Raw genomic sequence first — 24,758 nt, 5'->3', positions numbered from 1 at the left:
TTGTAGAACACACTGTGGGTCTGATAACTGGAACATACTTAAATAGATGAGAACACATTCAGGTGTAAAGCATTTTTCTTTAATGTATTTAGTCATATTGCCACCTGTTAATCATTATAGTCTTTTTTTTTTTGTCTTTCATTTGGCAGAAAAGACAGCTTTGATTTCTGGCTGCAAAAAAGATATGAGGAAGAGCTCCTCCCCTTCCTTGAGTAACTGCAACTCCGTTCTTGCTAACAAAATATTTGGAATTCCACTTGATGAGCTGCAGCAGGGAGGACATCCAGACAATGAGGTTCCATTCATAGTCCGCCACGTTGTGGACTATATTGAGGAACATGGTATACATTTCCTTACTTTGAGGGCTAGCTTTTGTTTTAATAAACACAATTTATCCCTTTTTGACCTTGGATTTTTAATTTTTTTTTTTTTTTTAAGTTTGGAAAGTCCAAAACAGGAAAAACAATAGAAATTATTTTTAACGTCTTAGTGTGTTTTTTACTTAAATTCCTAAGACAGTTGCCCAACCTAGAACATTTTTAGTGGGGGTAATAGAAATATTTTTAATGGATGTAAGGGGTGGGATAAAATAGAATATACCTCAGGACAGAGATTGTGTGCTTTTAGATGTGTAATTTGAAGGTTTTTAGACAAATCAGGGGAGCCAAGAAAGGCTTTCCAGAAGTATGAGTATTAAGTTGGTTGGAGAATGAATATATGTGGCCAAGTAGTTGAAGTTGCAGCTTATTTAATATTTGCCTTGAACTAATGTAGGAGGTCTGGAGCAACAAGGACTTTTTCAAGTCAATGGAAATGCTGAGACAGTGGAGTGGCTTCGGCAGAGATACGACAGCGGAGAAGCGGTGGATTTGGTTAAGGAAGCAGATGTTCCCTCAGCTATTAGTCTTCTTAGGTTTTTCCTTCAAGAACTTCCTGAACCTGTTATTCCTGGCAGTTTGCATATTCATTTGATGCAGCTTTCTCAAGGTAACATAATTTGATTCTCATCAATCAGTCATTTTAGTTTTGGAGTCTTTACCTTTTAGAAATCTTGACATATGAACAGTAAGTATCATATCTCAGAGATGAATTTCTTATTTTCTTTTAGTCAGTATGGTCTGGTTAAGGAAATGGTAACTTCGTGGATCCCTGTGGTACTATATTTACCTTTTGTGATTGGTCTTACTAGCCTAAGATGCAGGGTTAGCAGGAGAAAAGAGAGAAGTCAAGAACAAGCAGTAGAAAGGTAGCAAGTAAAAAGGAAAGGAGAGAGATATGTAATGTGTCTGGTGACACAATGTCTAACAATAATAAAAGGCATTGCTTAGTGGGGAATACTACTATAGGGTGCTTATTCTTGATTAGACAGAACTTTTATCAAAAGCCAGAAGACAAGCTCAGCATCTGTAGCTTAGCGGCTAGGGTGCCACCCGTATACACTGGAGCTGGCAGGTTCAAACCCAGCCCAGGCCTGCCAAAAGGCAATGACAATTACAACCAAAAAATAGCTGGGTGTTGTGGTGGGCACTTGTAGTCCCAGCTAGGGAGGCTGAGGCAAGAGAATCATTTAAGCCTAAGAGTTTGAGGTTGCTGTGAGCTGTGATGCCACGGTACTCCACGAAGGGCGACATAGACTCCGTCTCAAAAAAAAAAAAAAAAGCCAGAAGACAACTTCGATTCTAGACTTACAATATACTTAAAGCTTGTTCTGGCCTAAAGGTAATAAAATAGCAAATTAGACATAAGATTCCAAATCAAAGAAAGGAAAAATAAAAGATTTGTCCTTGTTGGATTAGATTTTTGGTGGTGACTAAAAAGTAGGACTTAGCTGGAATGAAATAGGGACAGGAAAAATAATGGTAGAGTTAGGCAGAAACGTAAAAGAACCAAGAAGTGATGGAATGCTTCTGTTTCTAGGGCCATGATTCATATTTACATAGTGGAGGAACATGTTTCATTATATAGAAAAATTTATGAAGTGGGCATATGGCATTATTTTATGATTTTCTTTGTTTTATAGAGTCCATTTTTTAAAACTTTAGGCTTTTAGAAAAATTCAGTGAAATTATAACTACTTTCCTTATCCCTACTGCTGTTGTAGCTGGGCTTTTGTAAGATATGTGTATATATTCTTAAGCAGTATGTTAAAGAGAAGGAGTATTTCCTTTCGAGATTGTTGATCCATGTTTTTTGTTTGTTTTGTTTTTGAGATAGAGCGTTACTCTGTGTTCCCCAGGCTAGAGTGTTCTGGCATCAGCCTAGCTCATAGCAACCTCAGACTCCTGGGTTCAAGTGATCTTCCTGGCTCAGCCTCCTGAGTTGCTGTGACTAGAGGTGCTTGCCACAATGCCCGGTTAATTTTTTCTATTTGTAGTAGAAAATGAGTAGTGAGACCCCTGTCTCTCCTTGCTCAGGCTAGTTTTGAACTCCTGAGCTCAGGCGATCCTCCAACCTTGCCCTCCCAGAGTGCTAGGATTACAGGTTTGAGCCACTGCACCTGGTCTATCCATGTTTTTTTTTTTTTTTTTTCCTTGAGACAAGGTCTTGCTCTGTTGCCCAGGCTGGAATGCAGTGGTGTTATCAAACCTCACTGGAATCTCATACTCTAGTGATTCTCTTGCCTCAGCCTCCTGAGTAGGTGGGACCACAGGTGTATGCCACCACACCTATTTTTTAGTAGAGATGGGTTCTTGGCTTTTGCTCAGGCTGGTTTTGAATTCCTGAGCTCAAGCGATCCTCCTGCCTTGGCCTCCCAGAGTGCTAGGATAACAGGCGTGAGCTCTTTTTTCTTTTTTCTTTTGAGACAGAGTTTCACTATGCTGCCCTTGGTAGAGTGCTGTGGTGTCACAGCTCACAGCAACCTCAAACTCTTGGGCTTAAGCGATTCTCTTGCCTCAGCCTCCCAAGTAGCTTGGACTACAGGTGCCCGCCACAATGCCTGGCTATTTTTTATTGCAGTTGTCATTGTTGCTTAGCTGGCTCAGGCTGAGCTCGAACCTGTCACCTTCGGTGTATGTGGCTGGCATTGTAACCACTGTGCTATAGGTGCTGGCATTGTAACCACTGTGCTATAGGCGCTGAGCCTCTTTGTTTTTATAGTGATAGGTTTTCATGTTCTTTTTATTAGCTGAATTATAGACAAGTAAAGTTGCAAGAATCAGATAACCTTTTAGTCTTGAATGAAAATTTATAAATTAACAATTGGAATGAGATTTAATGGTAGTGAAGTCATTAATACTATCAGAAGCTATTTATTTTATGATTGACATTTTGGTTGATTTTCATTTAAAATTATGACAGCATGATATATTGTGTTGATATTCATGGAATTACAATATGTATCTTACTAATTAATTATCCTTATGTTAACATTCACTTTTTTTTTTTTTTTTAATATTTTCTTTTAATTTATTTATTTGTGGGTTTTGGCCAGGGCTGGGTTTGAACCCGTCACCTCCAGCATATGGGACCGGCGCCCTACCCCTTTGAGCCACAGGCGCCACCCTAACATTCACTTTTGAAGTTAAGATCTGTAGAAATATTTGTGACCTATAAGGTCTTTCATGTTTTATATGAAAAATCCACCATTCCCTTCTATTCCCCAATTATAGCATGTATATGTATGTCAGCACACATACCCACGTACACACCTATTTGTTTAGTAGCTGTGCAGATAGTGTGGTGGTACTTGAGGTGATATTTGCATTTCTTATTTTGTAATATCTCTTTTATTTTGTTCATCCTTTAGTCCTTTTAGGAAGGTGTCTACATCTGAACAAAGATTCTTCTCAACATTTACTGTAAATAAGTAGTATGTCAATATTTTTTAATTGATGTTTACAAATACAGGAGAAAGTTATTTCTTTTAAGATCATGGAGGACACATTGTTGCAGTTGCATTCTAGCTTATGGGTTTTGAAAACATTATTTTTATTTTTTAGAAGCGCTTCTGTCATCCAGGCTAAAGTTCAGTGGCATCATCATAGCTCACACAAACTCCTGAGCTCAAGGGATCCTCCTGCTTCAGCTTCCCACGTAGCTACACCTGGCTAATTTTTCTTATTTTTTGTAGAGACAGAGTCTAGCTATGTCTTTTAGGCTGATCTCAAACCCCTGGAGTAATCTTTAAGCCTTCCAAAGTGCTAGGACTGTAGATGTTGAGACCCGTGTCTGGCCTTGAGTTTGTGTTTTTAAAATGTGATTTCATTCTTCTGTGATAGCAATGTGGCTTTTACTGGTGCAGTTAAACCTTTTGTTTAGACTAGAGTTTCACAACCTTGACTCTGTTGATATTTTAGGCTGGAAAATTCTTGTTATGGGGGTTGTCTGTGCGTTGTAGGATCTTTAGCAGTGCCCTACCTAGAGGCACTTCCTTTCCCAAAGTCATTACAGCATTATTTTCAAATGGTAACAGTTACTGATTTAGACCATAGTGATTAGTCCAACTATTTATACATAGTGTTTTGGTAGAAAACACAGTTCCCAGCTTTGTGGATTTGTTGTAACATTTTCTGTTTTGATATGTACTTTCTTTATTATATTATATATTATATTATATCAAAGACGCTGCTTTGATATGTACTTATTTTCCCTGGATGTAGTAGTTTCGAGAGGAAAGAAATTTAAGCAACTGTGTATTATATATTTATATATATTTTTTGAAATGCTTCTCTGCATTATTTGAAGACTTCAGAAGCAACCTGGTAGATATCAGTGTAGTAGAAATGTGCCCAAACAGAAGTATAGCAAGGTAGACAGTATTTCAAATAAAAATGGTTCTGCTCACAAGCTAACCCATACCATCAGGTTAAATGGGTTAGTATTCAACGTCTTTTTTCAGTTACCGTGTATTCAGTTAGCTAATTCAGCTATTATTTATTGTATACCTGCAATATGTTAGGCATTATTCTTTATACCAGAATGTAGCACAAAACAAAGCTAAATAAAATTGTGTCCTCTGGCTTGGCACCCATAGCACAGTGGTTACGGCACCAGCCACATACACTGAGGGTGGCGGGTTTGAATCCAGCCCGGGTCAGCTAAAAAACTGCAACAAAAAAATAGCCGGGCATTGTGGCAGGTGCCTATAGTCCCAGCCACTTGGGAGGCCAAGGCAAGAGAATTGCTTAAGCCCAAGAGTTTGAGGTTGCTGTGAGCTGTGTTGCCACAGCACTCTACCAAGGGCAACATAGTGAGACTCTGTCTTAAAAAAAAAAAAAAATCTGTCCTCATAGGCTGAAATTCCAAAGGGGGTAGGGGAGGTGGAGAAATAGATAATAAAATAGATGTCTGTATGGGTATGTTAGATGATAAATGCTACAGAGCTAGAGAGGATGTTAGGTAGAATTTGTTGGTGTTGGTATAATTATCATGTTGATTATATATATATATATTTATTTTTTTTAGTTGATATACATGATTTTCTAAAGTCCTGTTCTGCTGAATGCTTTGGTTGTTAAAATTTTCTATCCAATTGGGCGGCGCCTGTGGCTCAAGGAGTAGGGCGCTGGTCCCATATGCCGGAGGTGGCGGGTTCAAACCCAGCCCCGGCCAAAAAACCAAAAAAAAAAAAAAAAAAAAAAAATTTTCTATCGAGTTATAAAATCAAAGTACTGGGGGCTGGGTGCCCGTAGCTCAGTGGTTAGGGTGCCAGCCACATGCTCCAGGGTTGTTGGGTTCGAACCTGGCCCGGGCCTGCTAAACAAGAACAAAAAAATGACTAGGTGTGGTGGTGGGTGCCTGTAATCCCAGCTACTTGGGAGTCTGAGGCAAGAGAATTGCTTGAGCCCAAGAGTTTGAGGTTACTGTCTGTGACTTCATGGCACTCTACTGAGGTGACAAAGTGAGGCTCTGTCTCAATAAAAAATAAAGTACTGGGACATTTGGGTGGATGTTCAGTAATATTACAAAGTGTAGAGAAGTTTTTTTCGGTTACATTCTATGTATGTGTGTATTTTTTAAGACAGTGTCTCCCTTTGTTGCCCTTGGTAGAAGAGTACCATGGTGTTATAGCTCACAGCAAACTCAAACTCTTGGGCACAAGCAATTTTTTTCCCTCAGCCTCCTGAGTAGCAGGTCTTGAACTTGTGAGCTCCAGCAGTCTACCTGACTTGGCCTCCCAGAGTGCTAGGATTATAGGCATGAGCCACTGTGCCCCACCAAACTAGTGTTCTTTTTCAGAGATGGCCAATATCACGAATCTTTTATCAAGAATTTTTCTAGTAAATTGATTTTAAAAGCTTCAGAAAAATTAAATATAATTAGGTTGATTGACAACAAATTATGTCATTCTGAGAGTATTTCTGAGTAGTTGCCTCACCTAAATGGGATTCTCACCAATCAGAGGGTTAATACAGGCCTAGTTTCTGTTAGTGTATACTCACTGGCATGATAAACACAGGCCTAGCTTCAGTCATAAAATTCACTTGAAAAATAGAAAGCAACATTGATTTATAGGAGACAAGAAATGGAAGACCTTTTAATAATAATCATACTGATACTGCAGAAGTTAATCATTCTTTTCAAGATGTCAGAGCAAGAAGAAAGTCACTCTCATCCTGTTATTTCCTTGTTTTCTCATTCATGCAAGGGGAAAGATTATCACTGAAAATAATAGTTCCTCAAATTGCATCTCTGCCCCCTAGTGGCTCATATTGGCTGGCATGGTCAGTGCAGTTTGACTCTTATAGTTGGTGCTAGTTTAGAAACACAGGTACTCTTTTCTGCTCCTCCTTGTTCTTGGCTTTCCATCCCTTCCCACCCCCTGTAAAGGGGGGAAAGAAAAGAAACACCAGTATAGTCATGCAAGAGACAGTAGAGTGAGAATTAAAAGGAAAAAAAAAAACTGGGGTCAGTGAGTAATAGATGAAGAAAACATTCTTCAGCAATTGAGAGGTTGAATTCCTTTTTTTCATCTCCCTCCTCCAACTTTTCTTCATTTAATAAGTGAAATGCCAAGTCCTAAGGCATTTGGCCTTTAGTAGAGGAAGCGAAAAGGTTTTGAATTGTTGTAGTTAAAAGGTGATGTGGGTGGAGTAATGTGAACTTGGCAAAATATCTGAGCCTTGCTTTTTACTTTATTAAAAAAATGCCCCATCATTATGTTTTATAGATTATAATAACGAAGATGAATTTGGAAGAAAGTTGAAGTTCCTTTTGCAACAGCTTCCACCTGTTAATTACGGTTTGTTAAAGTTTCTGTGTAGATTTTTAGCCAATGTAGCATCACATCATGAAGAAATTTGGTCTGCAAATTCTTTGGCTGCCGTCTTTGGTCCAGATGTCTTTCAGTAAGTTGTTTCAAAATTTTTGTTTAATTAAAAAAAACTGGATTTGTGAAAAAGAGTCATATTATCTTCTAAGGATCATAGGTTGCTTGATGAACCATTTTTAAAATAGTAATCTCATTAATTCTCATAGCATTTTTGTGAACAGGATACAAATTAAGTAGATTTTACAGATGGGAAAACTGAGGCAAAGAATGACGATATAAATTGCTCAGGTTCATGAAATGGTTGTTGGTTGTTTTCTGAGTTTACTGTGTGATTGTTTTAAGAACTCAATTCAATTCGGACTTTTATTATTAGCATTTACACAGATGTGGAAGATATGAAAGAGCAAGAAATAGTGAGCAGGATAATGGTTGGACTTCTGGAAAACTACTATGAATATTTTGAGAATGAAGAGGAAGATTTTTCATCTAATGATTTGAGTTCAATTACTGAACAGGTGAGAATATTTTAAGTATTCTATTTGAAGGGAAAATTTTTTGTTGAGAATAATAAGCTCTTCAAAGCTCGACAACAACTTATGTAGAATTAAAGTACCAAATTGAAAGTAATTCTCTTGGTTATTATATGTAATCAGTAGGCGACATCAATGTAGTATATGGATGTGATTTATTTTTTGAACAATTTCCTGTCCTTAAGAATTTGGGTAATAAGGAAAGGCATTGCAGTTAGTATACGGTAGAAATCTTTTGTTTTTCTGTTAAGCACTGTTTATTTTTTAAGAATAATATAGTTTTTTATGTTTGCAAAGAAACTGTGCTAGCATGGAGAAATGTAGGGAAAGGGTGAGAAATATAAGTTGGAGGAAAAGATTTGGTGTAAATTTTTTAAAATTCACAGTTTTTTCTTGACTAAAATAGAAGTCAGTGTAGTAGTACAATCATTATCATTAATGAGAAGCATCTGAAGATGAATAGTTTAATAGTGGCAGATAATTTTTTAATTCTGGTGGCTCTACAATATTAAAAATCTATTTCTGAATTTACATTATAATCTTTTGTTGTAACTGCTGTGCTTTGATGGTTGAGACTGTACAAAGACCCTAGTTATATTAAAGCTAAATAGCTACGGTTTATTTATTATAAAGCCATATTAGTAAGTTTAAAATTTATGTAGAGGCTTTTCTTTTCTTTTCTTTTTTCCTTGAGACAGAGTCTCACTATGTCACCCTGGGTAGAGTGCTGTGTGGCATCACAGCTCACAGCAACCTCAAACTCTTGGGCTTAAGCGATTCTCTTGCCTCAACCTCCCAAGTACCCTCCACAACACCCATCTATTTGTTGTTGTTGTTGTTGTTGCATTTGTCGTTGTTTAGCTAGCCTGGGCCGGGTTCGAACTTGCCCTCTTGGTGTATGTGGCTGGCACCATAACCACTGTGCTAGGGGCCCTGAGCTTTGGTTTTTTATTTTTTAACAAGAAAGTAGCATATTATACACATGGTTCTGCCCCTTGTTTTCTATCATCAGTTAACAGTGTATCTTGGAGATATTCTTGAAGTGTAGAGAGGACATTCTTTTGTGTTTATGACTTTATAGTTCCCTATTGTTTGGATAGAACCCTGTAATTTATTTGATTTATAGTATCAGTCCCCATATTCTGGTTTTCTCAGGAAAGTCTTGGTTTATATCTGCTTCTGGTATAATATCTAGTAGTTCCCCTATCACTCATGTATATGCAGATTTGGATGATAAATTACATGGTCACATTATCTATCTATCTGCTAACTTATTTATTTTTGAGACAGAGTCTCAGTTTGTTGCCCTGGGTTGAGTGTCATGTTGTCATAGCTCCCAGCAACCTCAAACTCTTAAGCCAAACAGATCCTCTTGCCTCAGCCTCCTAAGTAGCTGGGACTTGCTATGCCTGCCACAACACCTGGCTAGTTTTTCTATTTTTAGTAGAGACAGGGTCTTGCTCTTGCTGAGGCTGGTCTTCAACTCTTCAGCTCCACCAATCTCAGCTTCCCAGCGTGCTGGGATTACAGGGGTGAGCTACTGTGCCCATCATGGTCACACTATTGATTGATGGACATTTGGGTTGCTTCCTTTTGTTTGCTGTGGGATTATAAATCATTAGCTCTTGAGAGGTAGTTTATCCTACAGCTTTTTGTTAGTTCTCTGATGGTTCTTGTATCTGATTATGTAAATTAGGAGTTATATTTTCTGGGTAGCCCAACTTTTATACTTCTATGAATTTTTGTGGATAATACTTCTTAACGTTTGGAGTTTGTACCTTACATGGTTTTTCATGTTTTCTTTATAATATAAGCATTTTTTTAATCTTTGATTTTCCTTTTCAATCTATCTCTTCCTCTTCACATCCTCCCTTTCACTTTCCCTCTTCCTGTCCCTATCCCTGACCCAAAGTTAGGAACTTTGAAGAAATAACAACAGATGCCACATTATAGCTTTAGCAAACTGAGGATGAAATAGCTATGTATGTATGTATGAATTAAATCAAGTTCGTAGAATTTGTAGTCTAAAGCAGTGGTACATGAAAATTTTGTCACATTTTCTTGAAAAGTTCCAATTATATACCATTCCTAACCTAAAAGTTGGTTAAAATAATGAACTAATACATCTCTTCAAAATTATTCTTATTTGAAAGGAAATGACAAGAGGACAGATCAATAGTTATGCCTTAAAACATTATTTATTTTTTTTTTGAGACAGTGTCTCACTCTGTTGCTCTAGGCCAGTGTGCTGTGGCATTAACCTAGATCACAGCAACCTCAAACTCCTGGATTCAAGTGATCCTCCTGCCTCAGCCTCCTGAGTAGCTGGGACTACAGGCACCTGCCACAACACCTAGCTATTTTTTTCTATTTTTAGTAGAGATGAGGTATCGTTCTTGGCCAGACTGATCTCGACTCCTGAGCTCAAGTAATCCTCCTTCCTTGGCCTCCCAGAGTGCTAGGATTACAGGAGCAGCCTGCCTCAAAACTTTAATGTCTTTTGATTCCTGAAAGAAATGTCATCTAGCTGCACATAAGGGTTCATCATACCTATAATTCTACCACTTAGGAAGGCTGAGCTGGGATGATCACTTGAGGTGAGGTATTCAAGACAAGCCTGAGCAAGAGTGAGACCCCGTTTCTACAAAAAATAGAAAAATTAGGTAGGTGTGATCATGTATGCCCAGCTACTTGAGAGACCGAGGCAGTTGTATTGCTTGAGCCCAGGAGAATTTGAGGTTGTAGTTAGCTGTGATAACACTGTACTTTCTGTGGTCATTGTGACAGGGCAAGACTCTGTCTCAAGAAAAAAAGTTATCTATCGGGAATTATGTATGTTATGTTTCTTTTCTTTAAATTATGTTTAGTTTAGTAATTCATATTTTTATATAAAACCAGTGGCTGCCCAAAGTGAAATAGATTACATATGTTTGTGTCATTTATATTACATTTCTGACATGATTTGACTTGTCAGAACAAATGATGCCAACTTATTGTTTATATTAAGATCCAGCTCGGCGCCCATAACACAGTGGTTAGGCACCAGCCATACATATTGAGGCTGGTGGGTTTGAACCCAGCCCAGGCCAGCTAACCAATGACAACTGCAACAAAAAATAGCCGGGTGTTGTGGTGGGTGCCTGTAGTCCCAGCTACATGGGAGGCTGAGGCAAGAGGATCGCTTAAGCCGAAGAGTTTGAGGTTGCTGTGAGCTGGGACCAACAGCTTTCTACCAAGGGCAACATAGTGAGACTCTCTCAAAAAAAAGAAAAAATCCTAAAATCTGCTGGGTAGACAATATATTGTTTTATGTTGTGGAATAATTCTCTAATGCTTCTCTTATCCTATGGTATCTATCTATCTATATCTATCTCACATGTATGGCATCAGTTATTTTGTTCTTTTTTTTTTTTTTTTGAGACAGAGTCCTACTTTGTCATCCCTGGTAGAGTGCTGTGTGGTGTCATAGCTCACAGCAACCTCAGACTCTTGGGCTCAAGAGATTCTCTTGCCTCAGCTTCCCAAGTAGCTGGGACTACAGGTGCCCGCCCCAAACACATGACTATTTTTAGAGACGGGGTCTTGCTCTAGCTAGCTCAGGCTAGTCTTGAACTCATGAACTCAGGCAGTCTGCCTGCCTCAGCCTCTCAGAGTGTTGGGATTAAGGTATGAGCCCTGCATCAGTTATTTTGTATTCTTTTAAGCCTTTAAAAAAATTGACTTAATAATATATTGTGCTTTACATTAAGTAGAATGACAGTTAAGAGACACAAGGAGATAATACTGAATTCTTCATATCCTCCTGTGGGTAGAAAAGCAGATATTAGCATATTGAACCGTGCACAGTAAATGAGGTAGTACATTGGGTCTTGAGAGTCGGTGACCCGTGTTGCTAATTATCTGAATCTATTATCTATTTTAATTTTATTTCTGGATTACATGTGAGTTACAAGTAAAAAATAGTGCTGATTTATGAAGTTTGTTTTTCTTAAAGCAGATTTGATGACTTCAGTTTGATTTGTGAGGCAGAATTGGTAAAGGTGTTTACTAATTTAGCATTTTTGGTTGTTGTTAAGTTGGCCTAACTTAAATGTCTTTCATTTCTTATTTAAAGATGTGGGTAAATTTAGCCTTTCTTGCTAGTGGTTTGATTTATTTCCTGATTTTGATGTTTGAAAGAAGTAATGTTTATTTACTATTTTCTTCTTTGTGAGTTTCATTCTATTAATCTAAGTATATTGCTGTTAGAACCTTTTCAAAGTGGTATATATTTTACTTGTATTAGCAGTATGAGAGATAGATGGCTGGAGATGATGAATAGGGAGTGTTTGAGAGATAACCCAGAGTCAAATGGACTTTTTATGGAATCCTTAAATGAATTGAGAATCCAGTAGAGTGGTTTGAAGATGGAGGTGATAATTATGTTTCTTTATACATTTGAGAAGGCCGGTAGCAGCGTTCTCCACAAGCTGGAGTCTGGAGAGCAGGCATTTCACGAGGCCCTAGAGAAGGGAATTACAGCAGTCAAAGAAAGAAGAGATGTAAGTATGGATGAGGGTTTTCCATAAATGGAGTTGAGGCAGCTCAAAATAACTTATGTTCAGAATAGAGTGTTGATAAGCAGCAGAAGATCAAGTTGACAAGGTGAGGCTCAAGAAGAACTTTTAAAGATTAGTGTAGGGTGAGAAAACATTTTAATCCAAGTCTTTAATGCTTACTCTTGCTCAAAATAGTTGAGTCAGTTACTAGTGCAGAGTCACATTGGAAAATCTGGAGTTGGCAGGGAGGAGAAGAAAAAACCACAGGCAGTTGTTCATGTCATATCTTAGTTGGTGATTATTGGTAAAAATACTGGAGAATGTCAATTATCATCAAGCTTATTGAATTTAATATGCTATATTCAATATAAATTGAGTATAAGGTGTTTTTTGTAGTTCCTGAGAGCTATTGATTGTAGTCACAAAGTGTTTTTTAAAAGTGTGCTATAACATGTTAAAATTGTGTATCTATAACAAAAAGGTATGGACTGAACAAGTTTTTCATCTGTTCTCAGTTCTTTAAAAAGTCACCTTAAAAATTTTTTTTTTTTGGTATTTTGAGGTTGTACTAAAGCTTTTATTAATTAACCACAAGAATTCCCATTTTAGGGCGGCGGCTGTGGCTCAAAGAGGTAGGGCGCCGGTCCCATATGCCAGAGGTGGCAGGTTCAAGCCCAGCCCCGGCCAAAAACCACACACACACACAAGAATTCCCCTTTTATACTTCTGAAAATAGTTGGGGTTTTTTTGCCAATGTTTTTCTTGCTTAGGTTACCAGGTGGATATTGATTGAATACATTCTCTTGAATTGAATACATTCACTAATTATTAAATATGTAGATGGGAAAAGAAGATAATTTTCCACTTGATCCCCTTCATTTATTTATTTAAACAGAGTCTCTCACTTTGTCACCCTTGATAGAAAGCTGTGGCACCATAGCTCACGACAACCTCAAACTTCTGGGCTCAAGTGATCCTTTTGCCTCAGCTTCCCAACTAGCTGGGACTGTAGGTGCCCATCACAACACCCGACTGTTTTTAGAGATGGGATCTTGCTCTTGCTCAGGTTGATCTCCAACTCCTGAGCTCAGACAGTCTACCTACCTCAGCCTCCCAGAGTGCTAGTATTACAGGTGTGAGCCCTGGGCCCAGCTTCATTTGATCCATTTTAAAAACTGACCTATCATTTGAGGTCTTCACCTTTGTGTGTTAATCTTACCTCTCAGTAATAACTAGTTAGGCCAGTGATTTTCAGTCTTTTTCATCATCATTACACATGGCCTTGGATAGATGAGAGGTGGCATTTACAAGAACAAATCAAATAGAATCTGCTACATAATACTTTATGGCAAATGGTTGGCTGGGTGTGGTGTCTCATAGCTGTAATCCTAGCACTCTGGGAGGCCAAGGTGTGTGGATTGCTTGAGCTCAGGAGTTGGAGACCAGCCTGAGCAAGATCAGGACCCCGTTTCTACCAAAAATAGAAAAACTAGCCAGGCGTCCTCATGGATACCTATAGTCCCAGCTACTTAGGAAGGAGAATGAGGCAAGAGGATTGCTCAAGCCCAAAAGTTTGAGGTTGCTATGAGCTATGATGCCATGGCACTATACCCAGGGCAATAGAGTGAGACTCTGTCTTCAAATAATAATTAATAATAATAATAATAATGATAATGAAAAGAAAGTAAATTGAGGTCATTACTATTGTTAATAACAACTTTTTATTGACCCATCTGGCTAGTGACTTTGATGGAGAGCTTCTTCTTCTTGGTAGTTTGGATGGTAGACACTCTTCATTTATTATAAAAAATGATGCTACATGTAGAAACTAGGATCTATGCTATCTAGAAATAAGACAATTCTAGTTATAGTGATAGCTTTTATTGTTTATTATATGTTATATATAGACCCTGCTGAAGATTTTACATAGAGTAATCAATCCTTTCAACCAGCATCTCTGTTTTGTACATAAGAGTTGGAAAAGTTAAGTGTGCAAGCTGCCAGAGATAGGAGCAAGTAGGGATGTGTAAATATAGATCTTTCTGCCTCTGAAGCCTGGCTTTTAACTACTGTATTATACTTTACAATAAGTACAGAGTAGTACTTGTTGATTAGGAGTATGATAGACTATCACAGTATAATTTCCTTTTTTGGTTGTAGTTTTACTTTCTTGTTGTAACAGGTAGTAGTAAACAAGTTTATTCTTGGTATTTCTACTGCATTTGGCTAGAGTGAGCAAAAAGTTTATAGTCATTTTTCATGACTAGTATTAATTTATAAAAATTAATTCTTCTTTGGGGTAATTTTCTTGTTTGAAAATATTTTGATTTTTCCTTCCCTAGTATTTCAGTGTCATTTTATTAGAGTGATTACTTATACTGCCAGTTTGATAATAGAGGACATTTTACAGCCCCTGCCCGAAAGACAACCTTGAGTTATGTATGCTTCATGGTCAAAAAATAAAAACTTCTATCTTGTTGTAAGGTTCCATTTTTGTGCCCTTATTTTTTCACACTTACTCTATATTAAAATGACTTGTTTAATTTACCTTGGAAATTGGAGATATCGTAGAAGTCTTTTGTAACTGTTAGATTTATAAAACTTGTTAGAAAATGAATCTTTTTGAATGTTAATTATACTTTTCATGCTTTTTTATGACTTGTGATGTTACTCATATTCCTAGTGATGTATTAAATTTGTAATCATTACGTCCTGCTTCAAAATGTTATGGTTAGCCATGAATGGTGACGTTCCCTGGTAGTCTTACTCAGGAGGCTGAGGCAGGAGGATCCCTTGAGCCCAGCTGTTTGAGGCTGCAGTGAGCTATGATCACACCACTGCTCTCTAGCCTGGGTGACAAAGCAACACCCCTGTGTTTAAAATAAATTTTAAAAAGTTATGTTTGTCTGGTTTCTAACTTTATTTTAATAAGAAAAAGTTGGGAGTTACTCCGTGAGAGAAATTGGTCCTAAGAAATGAGGAAATAAAAAATGAGTTGTTTGTATTTAAAGTTTTTTTATGGCTCAGCGCCCCTAGCACAGTGGTTACGGTGCTAGCCACATATACCAAGACCTGGTGGGTTTGAACCCAGCCTGGGCCAGCTAAACAGCAATGACAACTGCAACAGAAAAGTGGCTGGGCATTGTGGCGGGATCCTGTAGTGCCAGCTACGTGGGAGGCTGAGGCAAGGCTGAGGCTTGAGCCTGGGAGTTTGAGGTTGCTGTGAGCTGTGACACCACAGCACTCTACCCAGGGCGACATAGTGAGACTCTATCTTAAAAATAAATAAATAAAATTTTTTTGCACCATCACACCTGTAATCATAGTACTCTGGGAGGCTGCAGTGGGCAGATCACATGAGCTCACGAGTTCAAGATCTACCTGAGCAAAAGTGAGACCTCTTATCTACTAAAAATAGAAAAACTGAGGCAAGAGGATCACTTGAGCCCAAGAGGTGGAGGTTGCTGTGAGCTATAACACCACGGCACTCTACCCAGGGCAATAGCTTGAGACTGTCTTAAAAAAAAAAAAAAAGAAAGTTTTTTTTAACATAGTATTTCTTAGCTTTGTTAATTAACAATTTCATTACATTTTAATTATCTTTCCTTTATTTAGGTTAATGAACTTTCTGAGGAAGAAGAGGAAGATGAAAAGCTGGAACATATAGAAGAACTTCCAGAAGAGCCTGCAGAAAAATCAAATGATGTGACAGAGGTGGTACAGTTAAGGATGACTGAAAATATCCTGGAATCAAATAGTGTTACAGCATCAACAAGGTAATACTTCATTTGAATGAACTTTAGTTTTAAGAATTTGATTCTAATTGTAGACTTACTCAAGCACCAAACAACACAAATTGATAACTGTATAGGAAAGATTGCCAAGAAGAAAATTTTAAAGAAACAAATTTGCTAAGGAATTTTTAGTTATTAAATTTGTACCTTTCTTTGAAAGATAACCCCTTACAAATACTTCTTCTTAAAGTTTATTTACTTTCTGTTTTTTCTTTTTTGAGACAGAGTCTTACTGTCACCCTTCGTACAGTGCTGTAGCGTTAGAGCTCACAGCAACCTCAAACTCATGGGCTTAAGCAATTCTCTTGTCTCAGCCTCCCAACTAGCTGGGACCACAGGCACCTGCTACAATGCCTGGCTATTTTTTAGCTGGCCCAGGCTGGGTTTGAATCCACCCACTTCAGTGTATGTGGCTGGTGACATAACCACTGTGCTATGGGCGCCGAGCCTTATTTATTTTCTTCTGTGAACTCATTAGTTGCTCCATGTAAAATCAGAATCTTTGGGAGTAGAACTGTTAGAGAAGGATTTGATGGCTGAATTGAATTGTATATCCAGCTTTTAGGCTACAAGTAGATTGAACTAGGCCATGAGAATAGAACCCGGGGATAGGGTTAGATTGTGCTTTCCAATTCTTTTCATCTATAAAATGATATAAGATGGCATTCTGGGTAAATTTGATAAGTTTTGTAGGCTCAAGGTACTATCCCAGCACATAACTGGGACCACTGGGCATGCTATTAGGGAGTTTAGAGAATTCAAGAACTCCTAATTGGTAGCTCTAGGTTTGCTAAATTCTGTGCTAGTTCTATATAAAACTCCATGGTTTACTGTCCTTTTTTAATTAGAGGGATACAGCTGTGATACTAGATTTTTTTTTCTTTAAATTTAGATGTAATGGAATGGTGTTTAAAAAGCAGAGAGAATAATCTGAGTCAGAAAACAAAATGTCATTTAAAAATAACTGGTAATATAAGGGAGGAGCTATCTAATATTATTTAGGAAAATTAAGTAATTTAAAATGTCTACTGCTAAATATAATTGTTAACGTTCCTATATGGGCCTCTCGATCTTTTTATTAGGTATACTTCCTTCAAACATGATTATGATTTTAGTATATTAACATGTTTATTTATTTTGTTGCCTGATTTAACAAAAGTGCTTTTCTGTGTGTATGACCTTCTAATTTATTTTTTTGATGGCTTCTTAACTATATTTTAATTATATAATATTTATTAACTGTGCATTAAGTTATTCAACAGTATTCTTAACCATCATTCCTTTTTCTGGACATGTTGAGTTGTTTCAGCTAGCTTGTCAGTACTATACTGCTACTAAAAAAAGCTTTTGTTCCCTGGCTATTTTTTCCTTCTTTTGAATCATTTGGATAAATTGGGCTCAAAGAGTGAACCTTTCTATGGCTTTTGTTAATTTTTCTAGGGTACTTAAAGGACTTGACGCCATTTATATTGTCAATATTAATACTGTAGAACATCTGTAAGTTAACCTCTCAAGGGACTGTAGCAAACTGGTCAACATACAGAGGTTGTCAACATGAAGAACTAGATCTACTGTTCTGATAATACATGTGCGTGTCTGGTCTGTGAAAATTAGGTCAACTTAAGGAGGTGGTCATTGTGTAAAGAGGTGGTCAACCGTGGAGGTTGTACTCTTTGAGGACCTGAAAACAGTAGCTTTAAATGGGTGTTTTTTATTTTGGTTAATATGGAGCTGATCCAATAAGGTGGCCACTAGCTATTTGCGTCTTATTAGATTTAAAATTTAAAACAAATTAAAATTAAATACATTTAAATATCTCTTCTACAGGCGTGGTAGCCACATTTCTTTTTTGTTTGTTTTTTTTTTTTTTGAGACAGTCTCACTGTGTCACCTTTGGTAGAGTGACGTCACAGCTCACAGCAACCTCAAACTCTTGGGCTTAAGCGAGTCTCTTTAGCCCCCCAAGTAGCTGAGACCACAGGTGCCCACCACAACGCCTGGCTATTTTTTTTTTTTTTTGTTGTTGTTGTAGTTGTAATTGTTTAGCAGGCCCGGGCGGGGTTCTAACCTGCCAGCCCAGGTGAATGTGGCCAGCACCCTAACCATTGAACTATACACGCTGAGCCGTGGTAGCCACATTTCAAGTGCTCAGTAGCCATAAGAGGTTAGTAACTATTATGATTTCTATTACCGTAGAAATTTCTTTTGGACAGTGCTGAATAAAAGCAATTCATTAAGCATTTTTATTTAATTAGCATCAAGGTTAAATATTGTTTTAAGTACATATTATTAATAGCTTCTCTTTGATTATTTGTCTTGTTTTATGGAGGATCTTCATTTCCTTCAGCTTAGTCACTTAAGAAGTATTCGTAGCTAAGGATGGTGGCTAATGCCTATGATCCTAACACTTTGAGAGGCCACAGTGGGAGGATCACTTGAGGCCAGGATTTGAGACTAGCCTGGGCAACATAGTGAAGACCCCCACCTCTAAAAAACGTAGAAAAATAGAACAGGAGTGGTGGCACATGCTTGTAGGCCCAGCTACTGGGGAGACTGAGGCAGAAGGATCTCTTGAGCCCAAGAGTTAGAGGTTGCAGGAGTTATGATGAAGCTATGGCACATTAGCCCAGGAGACAAAGCAAGACCCAGTTCTGTATCAAGAAAGAAAAAAAAAAAGAAAGGCTGGGTGTGGTGGCGTAATTACAGCACTCTGGGAGGCTGAGGCAGGTGGATTGCCTGAGATCACGAGTTCCAGACCAGCCTGAGCAAGAGCAAGACTTGTCCCTAAAAATAGCCAGGCACTGTGGCAGGTGCCTGTAGTCTCAGCTATTTGGGAAGCTAAGGCAAGAGAGTCACTTCAGCCCAAGTGTTTGAGGTTGCTGTGAACGATGATACCAAGGACGACAAAGAGAGACTCTGTCTCAAAAAAAAAAAAAGTATTCATTGGAAATTTAGTGGTTCTCAAGATTTGTGAATTGTAAGTCACAGAAGCAAACCCTGGTTAAAGCAAAGGGGACAAATAAGGTATTTCAGTAATAAGAAGGATACTGAGTAGGCCGCAAAATCAAAAGGAAAAAAGCAAAGATAAAGAACACAGGCAGTTGGCTTGGTGCCCCTAGCACAGTGGCTACGGCGTTGGCCACATGCACCAAGGGTGGCGGGTTTGATCTTGACCTGGGCCTGCTAAACAATAATGACAACTGCAACCAAAAAATAGCGAGGCGTTATGGCGGGCACCTGTAGTCCCAGCTGCATGGGAAGCTGAGTCAAGAGAATTGCTTAGGCCTAAGAGTTGGAGATTACTGGGAGCTGTGATGCCACAGCACTTTGCCAAGGGTGACATGGTGAGACTCTCAAAAAAAAAAAAAAAGAAAGAACATGGGCAGTTCTGTGGCATTTAGTAACACGGCATCGTGGAAGGATCTCTTTAGCATGTGGCTGTTGCTGTGAGAATTCTGTTTCTTTCTGTCATTCTGCTTAAGATCAGATTTCTGTAGGGCAGAGGGTCTGCCCTAAATTGGTTAGGTATCTGTTTCCCTAGCCAGCATAAACCTGGTCCACTGTAATTTATGTGTTCACCAGGACCCGTCTAGAATTGAGGGAGGAGCTAGTTTCTGAGAAAATGACTTTTACTAAAAGAAGAGGGTTAGGGATATTGGGTAGTAGAAACAGATGTGTCTACTACTGTGGTCATTTAGACTTATTGATGATATTTCAGTTAATATCTATACATTTCCCTTTTATTTTAGTTTATTTCCCTTTTATTTAAAGAGTTCATATGACTACTCTTTTGGTGGTATCTTTTGTTTCGTTAAAGTACTTTTCAGATATTTACAGTCCTTTACATCTCATCATAGTTGAAGTAACTGCTGGGTTTTTTTCGTGGTTTTTGGCCAAGGCTAGTTTTGAACCTGCCACCTCCGGCATATGGGACCGGCGCCCTACCCCTTTGAGCCACAGTCACCGCCCATAACTGCTGTTTTTTTAGTTGAGATTTGTTATGTGTATGTTAAGAATTTAACTCCTGACCAGTGTAGCAGCTCCTGCCTGTGACTGTGGCATTCTGGGAGGTTGAGGTGGGAGAATTGATTGAAGTCAGGAGTTGGAGACCAGCCTCAGCAACATAAACCTGGCTCTACAAAAAATGTTTAAAAAATAATCAGCTGGATGTGAGGACATGTGAGTATAGTAATAACTTCTTGGAATGCTGAGACAGAAGATTACTTGAATCCTGGAATTTGACTTTGCAATGAGCTACGATGATGCCGCTGCACTGTAGCTTAGGCAATAGAGTAAGACCCTGCTCCCCCGCTAAAATAAGATAATCTTTTTTTTTTTTGAGACAGTTTCACTTTTGTCACCCTGGGTAAAGTGCCTTAGTTTCATAGCTCATAGCAACCTCCAACTCCTGGGCTTCAGCAGTTCTCTTGCTCAGCCTCCCAAATAGCTGGGACTACAGGCGCCTGCCACAGTGCCCAGCTATTTTTAGAGATGAGGTCTCGCTCTGGCTCAGGCTGGTCTCGAACCTGTGAGCTCAGGCAATCCACTTGCCTCGGCCTCCTAAAGTGCTAGGATTATAGGCATGAGCCACCACGCCTGGTCTATAACATATCTTTTGGAATGATGCCATTTCTCATCCCAAGCAGTCCACTTACGCTTCTTATTTCAGTTTTTTAACTTATAAATATACTTCACTGAGTTAAGTTCATTTGATTAGTATTATATGTCCTTTGTTTTAAAATGTAAGCTCATTTTATTCCGTTGGTTAAATCCCTTCAGTCTCTCCCTGTTTTAGTTAATAAGAAAAGCCAAAATTTTTACAACCTATAAGGTTCTGCCCCATCCCACTCTCAGCTGCCCCACCTTTTCTGACATGATGTCTTGGCTGCTCTCCCTTTGGTCATTTCCCTCTGGACATAGAAGAATTCCTCAGATATACCAGTCTTGTTCCACCTGAGAGCCTCTGTCTGCATAGATATCCCTTAGATAAATGTACAGTTCTCTTTTTTCAGTTCTTCACTCAAATGTCACTTTCTCAACAATGTCTCCCCATCCCCCATTCTTTATCTCCCTTACCCTGTTCAGTTTTGTCCATAACATAACACAAGTAACTTATGTTTATTTTTGTTATTGTCTGTCTTCCAGCACTAGATTTTGTTCACTCGCGTTATTATAACACTTAAAATAGTGTCTACTATGGACTAGGCTCTCAGTCAAGTATTAGGTATTAAATGGAGATTTAGAAGCAATATGGAATTTTCTTTCTGTTTTTTTGAGACAGAGTCTCACTATGTTGCCCTCAGTAGAGAGCTATGCTGTCATAGCTCACAGCAACCTCAAATTCTTAGGCTTAAGCGTTTCTCTTGCCTCAGCCTCCCAAGTAGCTGGGACTACAGGAGCCTGCCACAATGCCTGGCTATTTTTTGGCTGTAATTGTCATTGTTGTTTGGCAGGCCCAGGCTGGGCTTGGACCCTCCAGGCCCAGTGTATGTGGCTGGCGCCCTAGCCACTTGAGCTATAGGCACTGAGCCCAATATGGAATTTTCTTAAATGCTTAAATTAATATGATAAAATTATATACATGTATATAGCAAGTGTCTTAGTGTTCTAAGACAGAAGAAATGTAAAATACAGGTTTGGCACCCGTACCACAGTGGTTACAGCACAGGCCACATGCACCAAGGGTGGTGGGTTTGAGCCCGGCTCAGGCCAGCTAAACAACAATGATAACTGCAACAAAGAAGTAGTGAGGCATTGTGGCAGGTGCTTGTAGTCCCAGGCACTTTGGAGGCTGAGGCAAGAGAATCGCTTAGGCCCACGAGTTTGAGGTTGCTGCGAGCTATGATGCAATGGCACTCAATCTATGGAGGGGGACATAGTGAGACTCTGTCTCATTAAAAAAAAAGAAAAAAGAAATGTACATTATTTGATTCTTTATCTTGGATGAAAGAAAAGCAGGGGAGAAATTTCCCTAGAATGCAAAAGGCCTAATATATAGGGAGCCCTTAATAAATTTGTTCTAAGGAATTAGTGTATGGCGTGAAGCCAGAGATAGAACTTTTAGTAACTAACGTGTCATCTATTTGAGTATTTTTATGAGGTGGTTTGCAAACATTTATTGGAATTATTAGGTAGCCTGCTTTGTGTTTCTCTTCAGAAGTAGCCTAGGAAGACACATTAGGGACCTATAGGAAATAAACGTTTAGTGATGGTTCAAATTGCAGTTTTTTAAAATTCTTGGTTTCAAACTTTATATTCTAAAATATTATTGAAGACTTGAAAGAGCTTTTTTTTTTTTTTGAGACAGAGCCTCAGGCTGTTGCCCTGGCATCACAGCTCACAGCAACCTCCAACTCCTGGGCTCAAGCGATTCTCCTGCCTCCGCCTCCCAAATAGCTGGGACTGCAGGTGCTCCCCACAACGCCCGGCTATTTTTTGGTTGCAGCTGTCATTGTTGTTTGGCAGACCCTGGTTGGATTTGAACCCACCAGCTCAGGTGTAGGTGGCTGGCGCCTTAGTTGCTTGAGCCACATTTTAAAGAACTTTTTTAAAATGTGGTTTATACTTTTGATGTTTGCTACATTAAAATTAAAAGCTCAGCATATTTAACCACTGAGAGTATTTCTTTGCTTAGTTGTACTTTGAAAAGACTTGTTTGTAGCTAAAATATATGACCTCATAGTTTTTTTATTGATAAGTTTCTTCTCCCTTATTAAAGTTAGCCTTTCTCAAATTTTTTGTTTTTGTTTTTTTTTTAACTTTATTCAAATTAATATGAGGACCCGGGGGCATGTTATATACTCTCAAAATGTGCACATTAGGTGAGATCCTGCCTCATGCTCTCCGTCCTTCTGCCATACATCCTCTTCCCTCCCTCCTCCCACTTCCCTCTACCCCGGAACTGGACTGTTAATAGTGTTTTATTGTTCTTAGGAACATGTAATTATTTGTATATTGATTTCATATTAGTATGGAGTACATTGGATATTTATTTTCCCTTCTTAAGATACTTTACTAAGAGGACTGTATTTCAGCTCCATCCAGGTAAATGTCAAAGATGTAAAGTGTCCATCTTTTTAATGGCTGAATAATATTCCATGGTACCCATATACCACAGTTTGTTGATCCATTCATGAGTTGATGGGCACTTAGTTTCCTTCCACGACTTGGTAATTATGAATTGAGCCACAAGAAACCTTCTAGTGCAAATGCCTTTGTGGTAAAATGTTTCTTGTTCTTCTGGGTTGAAAATTTTGATATACACAAAAATGTAGAACTGTAAAATCCACATGGATGTAAATAATTGAAGCCCTCCCAGCAACACCCAGGAGCCAAGTAAGTTGAAACTACTAGTGAATCAGAAAGGACACTGTTGGTTGTGTTTCTTGGGAGTGAAATAATGGACCATAACACAATCGATCTTAAAACTTTCATAGTGATCCACATACAACTCCTTTATACACTTAAAAGTTATTGAAACCCTAAAGAACTTTTGTTATTGTGGATTATATCCATATTTATTATATCAGAAATTAAAACTGAGAAAGTATTTAGTTTTTTAAAGCAACAATAAACCCATTACATGTTAATGTAAAAAAATTTTTTAAGAAAAATAGCTGTGTTTTCTAAATACGACCCCCGACTTTTTCAATGGCATTGTTTTACATTTGTGCAGTTCTATTAAATGTCTAACTTAGTAATTCTCATATATATATATATATATATATATATTTTTTTTTTTTTTGTAGAGACAGAGTCTCACTTTATCACCCTTGGTAGAGTGCTGTGGCGTCTTGGCTCACAGCAACCTCCAACTCCTGGCTTAGGTGATTCTCTTGCCTCAGCCTCCTGAGTAGCTGGGATTGCAGGTGCCCACCACAATGCCTGGCGATTTTTTTGTTGCAGTTTTGCCAGGGCTGGGTCTGAACCTGCCACCCTCAGTATATAGGGCTGGTGTCCTACTCACTGAACCATAGGCACTGTCCTGGAAACTTATTTTTTGAGAGAACCAGTCTGGAGAGCGGCCAGGTTCTGCGAAGGGCTTGATCACTCTACTAACTCATACCCTATAAAATAAGAAAAGCTTCAGTATACACTAAATAGTCCTCAAAACTACAAGTTCAGAGTACTCTGCTTTAGCTGTATGAGAGCATTGACTGTGGAAATAAATAACTTGATTGGGTAGGCCTGTGCTAGGCATTTGGGTGTCATCTAGTAGTAGAAGGTTCCTACTTAAGAAATTAGTTGGCAGTTTTTGATTGGTTATCTTACTGTTAACCTTGGGCTTCAGTTTGCTTATATAGGAAGCCAAGGCACTGGAGCCAACTAGTTTAATGCCTCTCAATTTTTTTTTTTTTTGAGACAGAGTCTCAAGCTGTCGCCCTGGGTAGAGTGCTATGGCATCACAGCTCACAGCAACCTCAAACTCTTGGGCTTAAGTGATTCTCTTGCCTCAGGCTCTCAAGTAACTGGGACTACAGGTGCCCACCACAACGCCCAGCTATTTTTTGGTTGTAGTTGTCCTTGTTGTTTGGCAGGCCCAGGCTGGATTTGAACCTTCTAGCTCCAGTGTATGTGGCTGGTGCGTAAGCTGCTGAGCTACAGGCGCCGAGCCCCAATTAAAAATTTTTAACATCATGCAAAAGTTGGCACAGCAAAAAAGACAAATACTAGAACCTCTGTA

The 24,758-nt window shown here is 38.5% G+C and overlaps 1 protein-coding gene across 9 annotated transcripts in view; it reads left to right on the top strand.

The window, feature by feature from the left end:
* Window positions 1-24,758, top strand: part of FAM13B (family with sequence similarity 13 member B) — a 124,443-nt gene that overhangs the window by 38,999 nt on the left and 60,686 nt on the right. For 5 of the 9 annotated variants that reach the window (XM_053566054.1, XM_053566055.1, XM_053566061.1 and 2 more), the window contains 6 exons: window positions 150-341; window positions 775-987; window positions 7,112-7,289; window positions 7,587-7,728; window positions 12,189-12,284; window positions 15,897-16,057. In XM_053566054.1, coding sequence (XP_053422029.1) covers window positions 185-341; window positions 775-987; window positions 7,112-7,289; window positions 7,587-7,728; window positions 12,189-12,284; window positions 15,897-16,057 — 947 coding nt within the window. In that variant the 5' untranslated portion in view covers window positions 150-184. The remainder of the gene's footprint in view (window positions 1-149; window positions 342-774; window positions 988-7,111; window positions 7,290-7,586; window positions 7,729-12,188; window positions 12,285-15,896; window positions 16,058-24,758) is intronic. The other 4 variants (XM_053566060.1, XM_053566057.1, XM_053566063.1 and 1 more) reach the window with 2 other exon arrangements.

This window comes from Nycticebus coucang, chromosome 17 (assembly GCF_027406575.1).
Source record: "Nycticebus coucang isolate mNycCou1 chromosome 17, mNycCou1.pri, whole genome shotgun sequence".
Classification (NCBI taxonomy): domain Eukaryota; kingdom Metazoa; phylum Chordata; class Mammalia; order Primates; family Lorisidae; genus Nycticebus; species Nycticebus coucang.
The sequence above is the reverse complement of the archived record's forward strand: the minus strand, read 5'-3'. Positions and strand labels throughout refer to the sequence as shown.